Source organism: Trachurus japonicus, chromosome 22 (genome assembly GCF_045865225.1).
Source record: "Trachurus japonicus isolate A0001 chromosome 22, Traja_1.0".
NCBI lineage: Eukaryota > Metazoa > Chordata > Actinopteri > Carangiformes > Carangidae > Trachurus > Trachurus japonicus.
The window spans coordinates 352,159-365,927 of NC_140928.1; the positions used below are offsets into that span (position 1 = coordinate 352,159).

The 13,769-nt window shown below is 43.3% G+C and overlaps 1 protein-coding gene across 1 annotated transcript; it reads right to left on the reverse strand.

Annotated features, from left to right (window-relative positions):
- Positions 1-6,083: 6,083 nt before the first annotated feature.
- clec14a (C-type lectin domain containing 14A) lies at positions 6,084-13,064 on the reverse strand. Its single transcript, XM_085767965.1, has 3 exons — positions 12,970-13,064; positions 6,737-8,265; positions 6,084-6,248 (listed from the first exon to the last, which is right to left on the reverse strand). The coding sequence occupies exons 1-2, from the start codon at positions 12,973-12,975 to the stop codon at positions 6,772-6,774; spliced, it is 1,500 nt and encodes a 499-aa protein (XP_085624091.1). The 5' UTR covers positions 12,976-13,064; the 3' UTR covers positions 6,084-6,248; positions 6,737-6,771.
- Between the last annotated feature and the right edge of the window lie 705 nt (positions 13,065-13,769).

A 13,769-nucleotide genomic window follows, 5' to 3' on the forward strand; every position in this document is an offset into this window, starting at 1 on the left:
TTTAGAAGGAGAGACCTGATCAAAGACCAGGGACCAGATGAAGTTCTGGTCCTTGATCCACCAGGACCGGTTCTACCAGGACTCAGGTCTCATGGACCCAGTTCATTCATTCATTTTTATTCACATTAAAAAAACAAGACAAAGGGGGCGGGGCTTCAGCTGACAGGGGGCGGGGCTTCAGCTGACAGGGGGCGGGGCTTCAGCTGAACCGACAGGTAAAAGCTCCTGTGATAATGATCACCTGTCACTGTGACATCACTGTGACCTCACTGTGACCTCACTGTGACCTCACAGCCAGACTCACTGACTCCAGGAGACAGGAAATGAACCTGGTCCTGGTCCTGGTCCTGGTCCTGGTCTCTGGTCCTGGTCCTGGTCCTGGTCCTGGTCCTGGTCCTGGTCTCTAGTCCTGGTCCTGGTCCTGGTCCTGGTCCTGTCATTAATAAAACATAGGCCTACTTTTCTTTTCTTTTTTTAACAAAACTTTATTAAAGGGATAGTATCATTTTTTTTAAAGTGTGGTTGTATGATCTCCAAATAATAAAAGTACTTTTTTTTTTTTTTGAACAAATGTCTTTATTGATATTTCAAGCTTTTCATACTTAAACACACTTACAGAATTATTCTTGTTCAAAGCTTTAAATTCTTTTGTTCCATATCTGAGTAAAAAAGTAGAAAAGGCCAAAAATAGGAACAGCATGAACAGAGAAGCTGTCGGCAAGGTGATTCCATATTCTTATGACAGCGTCAGAGGTCTGAAAGTTAAAATAAATGGTTGAATAGATAATAAAAATATTGATAATTATGTAAAAGTCAAACTGAGTAGAATTTCCATGGTGACTGATACTCATGAAATTAAATAATAAAGCCCCTAAGTACTTTAATTGCAGTAGAAGACTCTCTGCACTCCTCCCGTTAGCAACGCCAGCCCATAATAGCCCTGCCCAGAGATTTACAACATACAGTGTTGTGAACAGACCCAAAGAAACGGCCTATTTTCACGGCCTAAAAGAGGTTTTACCTGAAAAAAAATACACAGTTCCATTGTTCACTATAATATAATTTTTTACAGGAAAAACACAGTTTTTATTTGGACCTAACCAACTCACGTATCCCTCCGCCCAGGGTTAGCGCCCGCCGATCAGCAGGTGGTTCGGTCCAAATAAAAACTGTGTTTTTCCTGCAAAAAATTATATTATAGTGAACAATGGAACTGTGTATTTTTTTTCAGGTAAAACCTCTTTTAGGCCGTGAAAATAGGCCGTTTCTTTGGGTCTGTTCACAACACTGTATGTTGTAAATCTCTGGGCAGGGCTATTATGGGCTGGCGTTGCTAACGGGAGGAGTGCAGAGAGTCTTCTACTGCAATTAAAGTACTTAGGGGCTATTTGGAGATCATACAACCACACAGAATTGTGCAAAACAATACAATTCAACACAGCAACAAAGACTAGCTATACTACATGAAGACCTTTGTTCCAGACTGCATTATAAAGACATTGTACATAGATTAAAGGTCTTGATAGTTTTTATGTTATTAGATGTTTCAATAGTTTTAATGTTTGACTTCGTTCTTAAATGTAAGAAAAGAAGGATTTTGATTTGTGTATCGACATTTATGAATGTGCCGTTTGTCTAAAAGGATAATGAAATTAATGATGTCATATTGTCTGTTTGGCTTCACTGTGTTTCCATTTACCAAAGGAAACCTCTGGCTCAGCAGAAGGACATGAACGTACAGACTCTACACAGAGACCGGTGGGTAAAGGTCAAGACCAGAACAAATGAAAGACGTCTTCAGGGCATCCCAGACAAGAAGAGCAACTAGTACCGGTGACATTTTTAAAACGTTGTGGAGAAAAAAAAGACTTTAGAGGGTTAAATTCTGATATAATACTTCTTCTACTTTATTATTGATCATGTATCTACTGTAGCTGGTGAGTTCCAGATCTTCTTCCAGTCCAGGTTGTTTATGAAGTTGTTCCAATAAGTGACTAAATATGGAACTGAAACAACTTCTTTCTGAAATAAAGCTCATATAGACCAGTATAGACTGGTATAGACCGGTATAGACAGGAATAGACCAGTATAGACCAGTATCGACTGGTATAGACTGGTATAGACCGGTATAGACAGGAATAGACCAGTATAGACCAGTATCGACCGGTATAGACCGGTAGTATAGACCAGTATAGACCAGTATAGACCGGTATAGACCAGTATAGACCAGTATAGACCAGTATAGACCGGTATAGACCGGTATAGACCAGTATAGACCGGTATAGACCGGTATAGACCGGTATAGACCAGTATAGACCAGTATAGACCGGTATAGACCGGTATAGACCGGTATAGACCGGTATAGACCAGTATAGACTGGTATAGACCGGTATAGACCGGTATAGACCAGTATAGACCAGTATAGACTGGTATAGACCGGTATAGACCGGTATAGACCGGTTAGGATCTATAATAATGTTGGTTTCTGTCCTAAATAACAATGAATAAAACACATTAATAACACACTTCCCTCCTGCAGGAGAGAGTCACTGTCACTGTGGCGCCCTCTGCTGGTCACTAGTGTGTAGTGTGTGTGTGTGTGTGTGTGTGTGTGTGTGTGTGAGTGTGTGTGTGTGTATTATATATATATATGTGTGTGTGTGTGTGTGTGTGTGTGTGTGTGTGTGTATAATGTGTGTGTGTGTGTTGAGGGCTGAAGTGATGAAACAGAGTTGAAGAGTTCAGTGCAGAAACAAACGTCAACATGACTTTAATAACAGGGTGTCACTCACACACACACACACACACACACACAGGGAGCGGTTTCCCAGCATGCTCTGCTGTCAGTCATCCTGCTGCAGGTGAGTGAGGTCACCTGGAGGTCACCTGTTACACAGCTGACCTCTGACCTCTGACCTCTGTTCACCAACAGGACCGTCCGTATCAGCCTGGTTAGACGCCGTTAAAACACCACGATGAAGAGGAGTTAAAACGATGAAGAGGAGTTAAAACGATGAAGAGGAGTTAAAACGATGAAGAGGAGTTCTCCCTCTGGGAATGAGAAGAGGAGGAAGAAACAAACAGCTGATGATGATGAGAGCAGCAGTCAGGTAACGCTCCTCTCCAGGTGGAGGAGTGGGAGGAGTTAGTCTGTGTTCGACCTGCATTAGGTCGTTAGGCTGCTTGAACCATCACTGTGATACTGAAGAAACCTGAGTGATTACATCATGACAACACAGTCAAATCTGTTGATGCTGTGTTGATCTAGAAATGTCATGATCCAGCTGGTGAACAGAGCAACCAGAGCTGCAGAGGCCACGGTGTTGTACGGTGTTGTAGATAGAGATAGATAGAGAATACTTTATTCATCCCTAGCAGGGAAATTCAAGAACAGTACGGTGTTGTACTGTGTTGTACTGTGTTGTACGGTGTTGTACTGTGTTGTACGGTGTTGTAGCCTACAGTAGCCTACTGCATCTGGTCAAGCTGTATTCTGTTTCCATGCATCCCAGACCTGCACTATATATGAACTCCAACTCTCACCTCTTTCACTAAACTTCCCAAGACATGGCTATTGGAAAATCAGATCTGTGATCATAATCCTGTCTTATTGTATTGTATTGTATGGGGAACCACTCTGTATTTTTATTTCTTTTTTTGTATATTGTATATACATATACTTATGTATTTTCAATTCCATACAATAGTGTGTACATAATACATGTATGTATACAAATTTAGTGCAATATTAGACACACATCTGCATGTGCGTCGTGTGCTATGGGCATAGAGCAGTTGAAGTTGTTTTGTTTTGTCCTTGTTGTCTGCATTGTTATGTCATTTATAATACTGTGTTTTTCTGTCACTGTATTGTTTTTATGTTTTGGGACTCTGGATGGAAATGAGCAGCTGCTGCTATAATCCAGAACATTTACATGTTTTTATATGTTCATTAATGTGCACTGTCCCACCCAAATAAACTAATAAAGTAAAGTAAAGTCAATCCTGCACTTTATTGGGGCATTGTGCACTCAGACTAATGTAATCTTGCTCTCGTCACTTTAACAAACAGCACTTTAATTAGCACTGTAGCACTTTATAACTGTTCTGTAATCAGTTGGTCCCCTTAATACTTTTTCGGCCAATTATTATACGTATGTAGTTCATGTCATATACAGTATGTTTGTGTCAGATGTCAAAGTGTTATCATGATGCATTGTTCTATTGTCGTAGTCCTGCCTCTTCATTGTTTTTATGTAATTTGTAATTTATTTATTTAGAAGTCAGGACAATGCACATTAATAAAACATGTACCGTAGTAGCTGTAAATGTGCCAGATTGTAGCCCGAGAGCTAATTTCCATCTGGAGTCCTCTAGGCAGGTTGGTGTTACAACACAGTACAAAAGGTTAGAATACATTTTAAGTAGGAAATAGCATAAACACATACAATATTACAACACATTACTAGTACTAATATAGCTGTTAAGACAGAGCAGTACATTAGAAGCATGCAGTTATAGGACATTAAAGGTGATTACAGGTTTGGTTGGCTCTAAGCCACACCTTCAAGTAGTCAGAGTAGGGCATTCCTTTATGGGTAAGGGTAGTGTGTTCCAGATTGACAGGGCATTTTGACTGAAAGAGGTTTTCCTGTATGGAACCACACAGTCTCTATTAGTAATTGATCTGGTGGTCCTCGTTTGTTTAAATGCAATAAACTCTTTAAGTGGAGATGGCGCCAGGCCATGAAGTACTTTATATATTAAGCATACAGAGGAGAATTTACAGAAATTAGGAAAACTCAGCAAATTATATTTCACTAGAATGTTACAATGATGGTAAGAAAACGTTTTTTTGTCTAAGATTTTGAGTGCTTTTTTCTACAGAAGCTCAACTGGTTTCAGGATAGTAGAGCCGGTCATGGACCAGCTGGTGATACCGGAGCTTAAATGAGAAAATATCATAGAGTGCAGAAACATCAGAGCAGCTGCTTCTGACAACGATTCTCTGATTTGCTTGAAGTTGCAAAGGTGATATTTAATTTTTTTTGATAACATTTTAACATGATTTTTTAAAAGGAAGTTTAGTCTAACATCAACCTGCCAATGGGACTGGGGATGGAAATGAGCCACTTGGCAACAATCCCACATATTTACACAAGTGTTCATTAATATGTAGCTACTGTTCCCATTTAAAAAAAAAAAAAAAAAAAAAATCTGAAATCTGAAAGTCCTGGGTTTGAACCCCGGTCGGTCTCCGTGTGCGTCTCATGGCTTCTCTAGTTTTAGTTGTAGTGTAGTTACAACTGCACTGATACAACATGGAAAGTCATGGATCAATATTGACTGAGATTGAATCTTGTTTGCTTGGAGCTCACAGGCAAATATAGATGCAGATATCTGAGTGAATAAATACAACTCTATAATAATAATAATAATAATATAAATAATGACCTACATTTGCAGTATATGAAAGTAAAACAAGTGCAGCCAATCTGATGGAGCTGAATTAGTAGTAGCTTCAACTACAGTATATTTTACTTTTATTTAATGGTGAGTTATTTCAAACATGAACATGTTTACATGCCCGACATGTCAGACTGTGTGATTGGTTGTTCACACATTTAGTTTGATTGGATTAGTTGTGAATGTTTCTCAGTCAGACCAACAGTGTTGTGTGTTTAAAGGAGGATGAGATGAAGCTCAGTTCCTGTCCACAGCCAATCAGAGCAGTGGAGCCTCCTGGTGGTCGCACGCTGAACAGCACCGACTGAACACAGGAAGTCCAGTCACCACAGGAAGGAGTGTGTGTGTGTGTGTGTGTGTGTGTGTGTGTGTGGTTTCTCTGGTCTGAGTGTGTTTACAAATCAGTTTCCTGAGGTACAGAGTCCGTTCCTGGTTTCAAAAAACACAAATCTTTATGATCAAAGAAAATAAATCTCAGCATCAGATTTGACGACTCATAAACACATTTATTAACGTTGTTATAAACATTTATTAACGTTGTTATAAACATTTATTAACGTTGTTATAAACATTTATTAACGTTGTTGAGTCATGTACGGCCGAGTATGTGGGGGCCTTAAGTCAACGTTGATTTTAATATTCTAATTCAAGCCTTTTGGTTTATCTTTTTATGTATTTTTTTTCATTTTCATCTATAAATAGTTTCCTAGTCAGTTCACTCTGAGTCTTTCATCCCATCAATCAATAATCAATCAGTCCAGTTCGATTGGCGTTTCATTGGCCTCAGGGGGAAAGAAGACGAACCAAGTTTATACTCCACATTTATATAAAAACATAAAACCAAACTTCCTGTGACATGTAATGGTAAATCTGAATATTCCTTTGTTTTAATCACTTGAGACGTTCCTACACCCTACTTTCCAAGATCTCCTTTTGTTTGTTACCCAGCAGGATGCCCCAGGTGTGAAATACCCCCCCGCAGCAGACAGAGGGGTGTGAAACACCATAGGGGGGGCATTCCTCAGGTGTAAATGTTAGGTCTCCCCACTCCTCTTTTCTTTGCCATCACCGCTTGGGTGAGGATTGACCTTTCTTTGCAAGGAAATAAAAACAATGTCGGCCGGCAGAAGGTCTCCATTTCATTATTCACCAACAGCAAACAGCTAAGAATTTCCACTACAGACATCATCACAGTCACATGGTCTGGACCAATCAGACTCTACAGACATCATCACAGTCACATGGTCTGGACCAATCAGACTCTACAGACATCATCACAGTCACATGGTCTGGACCAATCAGACTCTACATCTCCATCTTCTCTTTGTCCTTTGAGTCGCGTCTTTTTGTTCTCCTGATCAAGCAGCACTTCACCGTCACCGCGACAACCACCACCAGCACCACCAGCGCCGCCACGGCGACCAGGACCGGGATCAGGATGTGCGACAGCGAGCCGCTCTTGGCGGTCACCATGGTTTCCACGCACGCCGGCGAGCCCTCGTCGTGGCGTTTCCCGTCCTGGTCGGAGCAGACGCAGCTGAAGGAGCCGACCGTGTTCACGCAGCCGTGTCTGCAGCCGCCGCCGCCGCCGCCGCCGCCGCCGCACTCGTCCACGTCCACGCAGTTCCCCAAGGTGTCCTTCTGGAAGCCGCCGCCGCAGCGCTGGCAGATGGACGAGAGGTTGGCGGGGGAGCGGTCGAGCAGACGCCACACGGCGGGACGGCCCCAGCAGAACAGCTTCACCTTTACGCTCGACCAGCACTCCACATCGATCAGGCTCTGGTTGCTGGACGGAGTGAAGGCGCGGACAGCCTTATGTACAGACGGGAACTGACACGGGCCGGGCGCCACGGGCGGTCTAGCCTCAGGTGCAACAGGTATTTCAGTTGCAACTGGTTCAGATGCAGCAGGTTTAGGTAGTTCTGGTGCAACTGGTTCAGATGCAGCAGGTTTAGGTAGTTCAGGTGCAGCAAGTTTAGGTAGTTCAGGTGCAGCAGGTTTAGGTAGTTCAGGTGCAGCAGGTTTAGGTAGTTCAGGTGCAGCAGGTTTAGGTAGTTCAGGTGCAGCAGGTTTAGGTAGTTCAGTTGCAACTGGCTTAGGTAGTTCAGTTGCAACTGGTTTAGGTAGTTCAGGTGCAGCAGGTTTAGGTAGTTCAGGTGCAGCAGGTTTAGGTAGTTCAGTTGCAACTGGTTTAGGTAGTTCAGTTGCAACTGGTTTAGGTAGTTCAGGTGCAGCAAGTTTAGGTAGTTCAGGTGCAACAGGTTCTTGTGCAGCAGGTGCCCTGGTGCTGCTTGTCTTGCAGATGGACATATAGGTGTTGGCGCATCTGACTGAGATCAGGCCCCACCTCTTCACGGCTGACCGATCCAGCTGCACCTGCAGGACGGCGCAGCGGACCGTTGTGCAGGTGTACTCTGGCTCCTGCAGCCAGGTGTACTCGGGCTGCTGCTGCTCCTCGCCGCCGCCCTGCACCCACTTGAAGCCCTTGAGTGGCCGCTCAGGGACGATGCAGTCCTTCTTGCCTTTCCTCAGCCCCACCCAGAAGGTGCTGTTGCTCTGAGCCGGCGCCCACGCGGCGACCAGCTCCAGGACTTTGGCGATCTCCTGCTCGGTGCCGAGGGTGGTGAGGCTGCAGGTCTTCATGGCGTCTTCAAACGTGGCCATGTTGTGGTTGATGGTGTAAGTTGGCGTAGAGGCCGAATGAGCAGAGACTCCGCCCCCGAACAGGACGACAATCCAACAGCAGCTGAGCCACAACGCCGTCTTCCCTGTGTCCCGCCCCCTGGAGATGATGTCCCTCTGTCAAAATGAAAGAGGAGGAGAAGAGCTTTGACATGACGGTTTTTGTTATCACAACTCGACACCACGTATTTCAAAACATTGGCAGGGTGGATCAGATCTCCTGATCTGACCGGATACAGATTTCCAAATCTCATAAATAGGACCCTTTTTCAGTAAAAGGGTCCTATGTTCCCCAGTATTGCGACCAGGGAACATAGGACCCTTTTTGGGAAAAAGGGGGAACATAGGACCCTTTTTGGGAAAAAGGGAGAACATAGAACCCTTTTTGGGGAAAAAGGGGGAAGATAGGACCCTTTTTGGGGAAAAGGGGGAACATAGGACCCTTTTTGGGGAAAAAGGGGGGAACATAGGACCCTTTTTGGGAAAAAGGGGGAACATAGGACTCTTTTTGGGGAAAAGGGGGGAACATAGGATCCTTTTGGGGAAAAACAGGGAACATAGGACCCTTTTTGGGAAAAAGGGGGAACATAGGATCCTTTTGGGGGAAAAAGGGGGAACATAGGACCCTTTTTGGGGAAAAGGGGGAACATAGGACCCTTTTTGGGGAAAAGGGGGGACATAGGACCCTTTTTGGGGAAAAGGGGGAACATAGGACTCTTTTTGGGGAAAAGGGGGAACATAGGACCCTTTTTGGGGAAAAACGGGGAACATACCCTTTTTGGGAAAAAGGGGGAACATAGGACCCTTTTTGGGAAAAAGGGGGAACATAGGACCCTTTTTGGGGAAAAGGGGGGAACATAGGACCCTTTTTGGGAAAAAGGGGGAACATAGGACTCTTTTTGGGGAAAAAGGGGGAACATAGGACTCTTATTGGGGAAAAGGGAGGAACATAGGACCCTTTTTGGGGAAAAAGGGGGAACATAGGACTCTTTTTGGGGAAAAGGGGGGAACATAGGACCCTTTTTGGGAAAAAGGGGGGAACATGGGACCCTTTTTGGGGAAAAAGGGGACCCTTTTTGGGAAAAAGGGGGAACATAGGACCCTTTTTGGGAAAAAGGGGGAACATAGGACCCTTTTGGGGGGAAAAGGGGAACATAGGACCCTTTTTGGGAAAAAGGGGGGAACATAGGACCCTTTTTGGCGAAAAGGGGGGAACATAGGACCCTTTTTGGGGAAAAAGGGGGGAACATAGGACCCTTTTTGGGGAAAAAGGGGACCCTTTTTGGGAAAAGGGGGACATAGGACCCTTTTTGGGGAAAAGGGGGAACATAGGACCCTTTTTGGGGAAAACAGGGAACATAGGACCCTTTTTGGGGGAAAAGGGGAACATAGGACCCTTTTTGGGGAAAACGGGGAACATAGGACCCTTTTTGGGGAAAACGGGGAACATAGGACCCTTTTTGGGGGAAAAGGGGGAACATAGGACCCTTTTTGGGGAAAATGGGAACATAGGACCCTTTTTGGGGAAAACGGGGAACATAGGACCCTTTTTGGGGGAAAAGGGGGAACATAGGACCCTTTTTGGGGAAAACAAGGAACATAGGACCCTTTTAGGGGGAAAAAGGGGAACATAGGACCCTTTTTGAGGAAAACAGGGAACATAGGACCCTTTTTGGGGAAAACGGGGAACATAGGACCCTTTTTGGGGGAAAAGGGGGAACATAGGACCCTTTTTGGGGAAAACAAGGAACATAGGACCCTTTTGGGGGGAAAAAGGGGAACATAGGACCCTTTTTGAGGAAAACAGGGAACATAGGACCCTTTTGGGGGGAAAAGGGGAACATAGGACCCTTTTTGAGAAAAAGGGGGAACATAGGACCCTTTTGGGGGAAAAGGGGAACATAGGACCCTTTTTGGGAAAAACAGGGAACATAGGACCCTTTTTGGGGAAAACAGGGAACATAGGACCCTTTTTGGGAAAAAGGGGGAACATAGGACCCTTTTTGGGGAAAAACAGGGAACATAGCACCCTTTTTGGGAAAAAGGGGGAACATAGGACCCTTTTTGGGAAAAAGAGGGAACATAGGACCCTTTTTCAAAAAGAGGGTCCTTTAGGACCCGGGTACATAGGTACCGGGAGCGTACCTATGTTTAGCTGTTTTGTTGGTGCATCTTCTGTAGGGTGATCTGATTTCTTAAATGTACACCGGGGACATTTTCAGTATGTATTTTGAAAATGTGTAGCTACTAAAGAAAAAGGTGTAGCCAATAAGAAGTTTCAAAATTGGCGGTCCCAACCCAATCTGAGAAGAACATCTTGAGTAATAATATCCAAATGATCCTGAGATTTGGCATCAAGTTGATCCAGATTTCTGCCTTTACTTTTGAAAAACCCAAATGCAGCCTCTTATCTGGAGTCAAGGAGGGTTGGATTTCTAGAACTGGATCCAGGGACGGATTGGATCAAATCTTGAAAATGGGTTGTTTCAAAACTAAAAATGGATTCTGAGATCAGATTGGATCATGTAGTCCAGTCTTGGTTTTAAGTCTCCTTCATATTGGGTGGCACTAGTCTGGTGCCAGTAATCTGACACATGAAGACAGGAAATGACGTAACAGAGAAACCATAGAAGAAACCATGGAGATTAAAAACAAAGCACACACAACATCAGCTTGTTATTAGTTTTGAGAAGACGTTTTGGAAAACAAAGCTTGGCAGCAGAATGATCACTCTGGCTGAGCTGACGGTTGCTGTTTTGAGCTAGCATCATGCTAACTGTGTAGACTCATGGTGTAGCTCACTAAAGCACTAAAACAACTGTTTTCAAAGTTGTCTATAATTGTTCAAACACAGCAATCAAAAAACCTTGATCATAGAAATTTTACTTTCTCAAGTCGTGTGTCTCCTTTCTTTACAGGATGAGTGGAATGGATGCTTCTTCAAAAACATGTGGTCACATGACCAACTTCTGCGGTTTTCTAGATAACAGGGGTGGCACTACTTGCCCCTTGGCACAAATTACCCCACTCTCCCCCACACCCATTTTTTTTGGGGGGGTGTGCGCACGTTTGATAAATGAGGTCCAATGTCATTTACATTCAATTCAAACTGGTCAAATATATTTACATTGATATTTTGCACCTGTTTTTTAAATTTTAAAGTAAATAAAGTTAACTTTTGATTATTTTGAGGTTTGATTTTGAAACACATGGAAAATTATTCACAATATATTTGACTGTATAATGTTCTGTCGTTGTCATACGTCAGGTCTGGATGTTTAGAAGACACAGAAGAAACAGAAACAGCTCAGAAAACAACACAAACATCCCATTTTAAAATAAACACAGTGAGTGTCTCCATGCTGCTGCTCTGTTGGTAACGGACCAATCAGCTTCAGTCTGACACACAGTCACATCTAGAGCATTCAGTATCTGGACCTGGTCATCTACAACAGTTTGGACTTTGCTCTGAACAACTGGATAAAAGTAAAGATGGATTCATGATCCTGGATGGAGAAAAAAAAAGAAGGGATTTTTCAAAATCTGGATAATTTTGATCCAGATTAAAAACCTTTAGAACAACTGAATCCTGAAGACTGGACAAATTGTTCAAAAGTTTTAATCTGGATCAAAATTATCCAGATTTTGAAATATTCCTTTTTTTTTCTATCCAGGATCACGTAATCCGTCTTAACTTTGTTCAAAGCAAAGTAGGATTGGATCAGTCTGATCCAGATCCAAACTCTTCAAGGATATCACATTAAATTCAGTTTGGGTAAAAGTTTTTCAGTTGTAGAATATTCAAAAGTTAACTTTATTTACTAATCACTGTTTTGGTTTAAAAATTAGGTGCAAAATATAAATCAATAAATGTTTATATACACACTACATTATAAATATTGTTTATTTGACCAGTTTGAATATAATTTAAATCCCATGTTGTTCCTGAATCCATCAAACTGCTGGGATCAGAATAATCCTGTTTTTTTGGATCAAAGTTTTCCCGAGCCCACTAAAAAGTTTTGAACAACACAAACTGAGGGTTTGATCCAGATCAAAACCAAGACTGGATTCTGAGGTCGGATGAGATCACGTGATCCAGTAACTTTTGAATATTCTACAACTGAAAAACTTTTCCCAAAACTGAATTTAATGAAATTTGAAGTTTGAATTTTGAAGTTTGAATTTGAAACACATGGGGAAATATTCACAATTTCACTAATGTACTGTATATTTGCTCTTTTCAATGTATTTTACCAGCCCAACCAGATGGAGTCTGGCTGTTTAAAAGACATTGAAGAAACAACAAAGAGCACAGAAAACAATATACACTCCGTTTTCAAATAAACACACTTTGAGAGACCTCATGCTGCTGTTCTACCTGTTGTTAACAGACCAATCAGCCTTCAGTGTGATGTACAGTCACATCTAGAGACTCATTATCCAGATTTGGTAATCTTGAAAATTTGGATTTGGATCAGACTGATCCAATCCTACTTTGCTTTGAACAACTGGGATAAAAGTAAAACAGATTACGTGATCCTGGATAGCAACAAAAGGAGATTTCAAAATCCGGATAATTTTGATCCAGATTAAACCTTTTGAACAACTGGGCCCTGAGGATGATGTGGTCCAGTCCAACCAGGGTCCTGTCAGACCACTGGGCCCAGGTGCTGGTTAGTTACCTGGAGGTTAGTTAGTTGTGTTGTACAAAACCACTGGACTAAGTTTTCTAAGAGTCGGTGATTGATCATTGATCATTGACCGGTCGTTGGCTGTGATTGGCCGATCAACAGGTCACATGAGGAGTTTGTTCTTTACCTTCATCTTGTCTTTCTCCTCGGGGTCCGGTGGTCGTTGCTCCGTCTTCTGTCCCTTCACGACGCTCTGCTCCGTCCAGTCTCTGCTGGTTTATCTCTGATGACATCACCACCGCCCACTTAGCCCCCCCCCAACCACCCGACCCCCCCGACCCCCCCCAGGCCCCCTCCCAACCCCCCCGCCCCCCCCCACTAGGCCCCCTCCTGGACAGGAAGTGTGTTAGCGGTGATACGGCGAGCTGCGTTTCCTCCTGAGAAACTCTGAGAGGAAACTTCACAGACAAGAATCTGGGTCTGTTCACACGGCAACTTCATCTTCATCTTCATCTTCATCTTCATCGTCATCACCATCATCATCACCATCTTCATCGTCATCACCATCATCATCACCATCATCATCGTCATCGTCAGTGACACGTTCAGACACGAGACAAACAGACGTCTTGAAACGAGTTCAACAGCTTCAACAACTCTCTTCACTTCTTTGGTTTCAACACACACACAGACACACACACACACACACACACACACACACACACACACACAGACACACAACGTTCTTGTATCTGACCAAACAATGGGCACGGAGGGTCGTCTGTTGTCACGGCAACCCAGATGCTTCCTGGAGGAAATGTCTGAAGAATGACAGGAAGTCAGGAAGATCATGTGGGCGGAGCTACGAATAATGGACCGCTGCTGCTGCTGCCGTGGCAACACTGAGATAAGGAACGTGACCGTGTGTGTGTGTGTGTTGGTAGTGTGTGTGTGTGTGTGTGTGTGTGTGTGTGTGTGTGTCAGAGA